Source organism: Austrofundulus limnaeus, unplaced genomic scaffold (genome assembly GCF_001266775.1).
Source record: "Austrofundulus limnaeus strain Quisiro unplaced genomic scaffold, Austrofundulus_limnaeus-1.0 Scaffold201, whole genome shotgun sequence".
Classification (NCBI taxonomy): Eukaryota; Metazoa; Chordata; class Actinopteri; order Cyprinodontiformes; family Rivulidae; genus Austrofundulus; species Austrofundulus limnaeus.
The window spans coordinates 699,955-702,100 of NW_013952603.1; the positions used below are offsets into that span (position 1 = coordinate 699,955).

General features: G+C 42.1%; 1 protein-coding gene across 1 annotated transcript in view; it reads left to right on the top strand.

The window, feature by feature from the left end:
- Positions 1–972: 972 nt before the first annotated feature.
- The window catches only part of ifi35 (interferon-induced protein 35), a gene marked incomplete at its 5' end in the record, with an annotated part of 5,080 nt that continues 3,906 nt past the window's right edge, over positions 973–2,146 (top strand). Inside the window, 3 exon segments of the mRNA XM_014018783.1 lie at positions 973–1,131; positions 1,215–1,331; positions 1,410–1,554. Of these exon segments, the coding sequence (XP_013874237.1) occupies positions 973–1,131; positions 1,215–1,331; positions 1,410–1,554 (421 nt within the window).

Below are 2,146 nucleotides of genomic sequence, written 5' to 3' on the forward strand. Positions count from 1 at the left end.
TTGTCTGAAACCAGTTTTTTGTGGTTTCACACAAATAAACCAGTTTTGTTTGCATGAAACTTGGTTTATTTGTCTGAAACCAGTTTTTTGTGGTTTCACACAAATAAACCAGTTTTGTTTGCATGAAACTTGGTTTATTATGAAGTTAAATTCATGCTATAGCATTGCACACAAATTAAACATGTTTCACAAACTGTCCTCAAACTTTGTGCACACACACACAAAACATGTTGCACATAAATAAAACAAGTTTTGAGCAAATCAAACATGTTTCACACAAACAAACCAAGTTCCATACAAATAAAACTGGTTTCACACAAATAAACCAGTTTTGTTTGCATGAAACTTGGTTTATTATGAAGTTAAATTCATGCTATAGCATTGCACACAAATTAAACATGTTTCACAAACTGTCCTCAAACTTTGTGCACACACACACAAAACATGTTGCACATAAATAAAACAAGTTTTGAGCAAATCAAACATGTTTCACACAAACAAACCAAGTTCCATACAAATAAAACTGGTTTCACACAAATAAACCAGTTTTATACAAATAAAACAGTAGTGTTTTACAAACAATCCTCGGGTACAAAATGATCTCTCCTCACACACAAAACAGCCTCTCCTCACCTGGGGTGGAGCCAGGGGTGGAGCCAGGGGCGGAGCCAGGGGTGGCCATGGCCACCAGAGACAAATCTTTGGCCACCCTGCAGTACACACCCCTTCCCTTTAGGGGTGTATTTATCCTCCTGATCAGTTGGTGGCTCTCTCACGCAAAGAAGAAGCTGTATGTGAACACTATCCAGAAACATTCTCCTCCCTCGACCAAAGATCCTTTAAAAAAATCATCTTAAATGGTTTTTAACAATATATTTATGCTTTCACAGAACACAGAATCTATTAAAACGTTATTCTACAGGCCTCTGAGATGATGTCACTGTTCAAACGCAGCTTTGTGTGTTTTCACAGAAACGGTACAAGGAGATCATGCAGGAGCAGAAGGAGCATAGGAAATGCATAGAGGAGGCGCAGGACCTGACCCGGCAGTTCAAGCAACGCACCGAGAAACTCAAACAGGATGTAGAAGAAGAGGAGCGTTCCTACAAGAATCAGATTCAAACTGAAAAGGTGCATTCTCACATTTGAACTACTCTCTGCTTCTGACTGACGTCTGGCCAAATATAATTCATCTGTTGTCTGTAAATCTGCAGGCGAGGCTGGATTCACTGAAGAAGGACGAGGCTGAGCTGATGGGGCAGATCCTGAAGATCCAGGCTGAGATAGGAGAGGAGCAGAGGCGGAACTCCTGCCTGAAGGAGCGAGCAGACGTAGGTCATCCCGACTGACGGTTCGAGGCTCCGCCCTGCAGCCGCACCTGCTCTAAACCCCCTTCCTGCTGGTTCCAGGTGTTCTGCGCCATGCCAGAGAAGAAGTTCGTCTTCAGGGGAAAGACGGGGGACGTAAAAAACTGGCAGAGGTTTGACATGAAGTCTCAGATCGTCTACCCGATGGACGGAGGGACGGCTCTGATCACGTTTGAGGAGGAGGACGGTGAGTTCGTGTTCGACCAAAAACTGAGATTTTGACTGATTTCACAAAAAAACAAGATTTAAAATGGGAAATATCCTAGTTTTTATTTAATTCTATTAAAAACAGTAAAAAAAAACACTTTGAGTTTGTGATTTATAATTAAAGAGGACCCATTCTGGTTTCTTGAACAAGTTAGAATACAACTGTGGGCGATACAAAACATGTTCAWTAAGTTTAAAACACAAAATCATTGTCAGATGATGAGATTTCACCTGGTCAGTTCTGCCTGTTCTGAGCTGTTTCAGAACGAGCTCTTTATGCAAATAAGCTGCTGTTGGCAACACCCTCCCAACCTTTTGTTTACGTTAGCGCTGCCCTCCCAACCTTTTGTTTACATCAGTGCCGCCCTCCCAACCTTTTGTTTACGTCAGCTTTCCTGTCCCAATGTTTTGTTTACGTTAGCTCCGCCCTCCAAACCTATTATTTACGTTAGCTCCGCCCTCCCAACCTTTTGTTTACATTAGCTCTGGCCTCCCAACCTATTATTTACGTTAGCTCCACCCACCAAACCTATTATTTACGTTAGCTCCGCCCTCCCAACCTTTTGTTTACA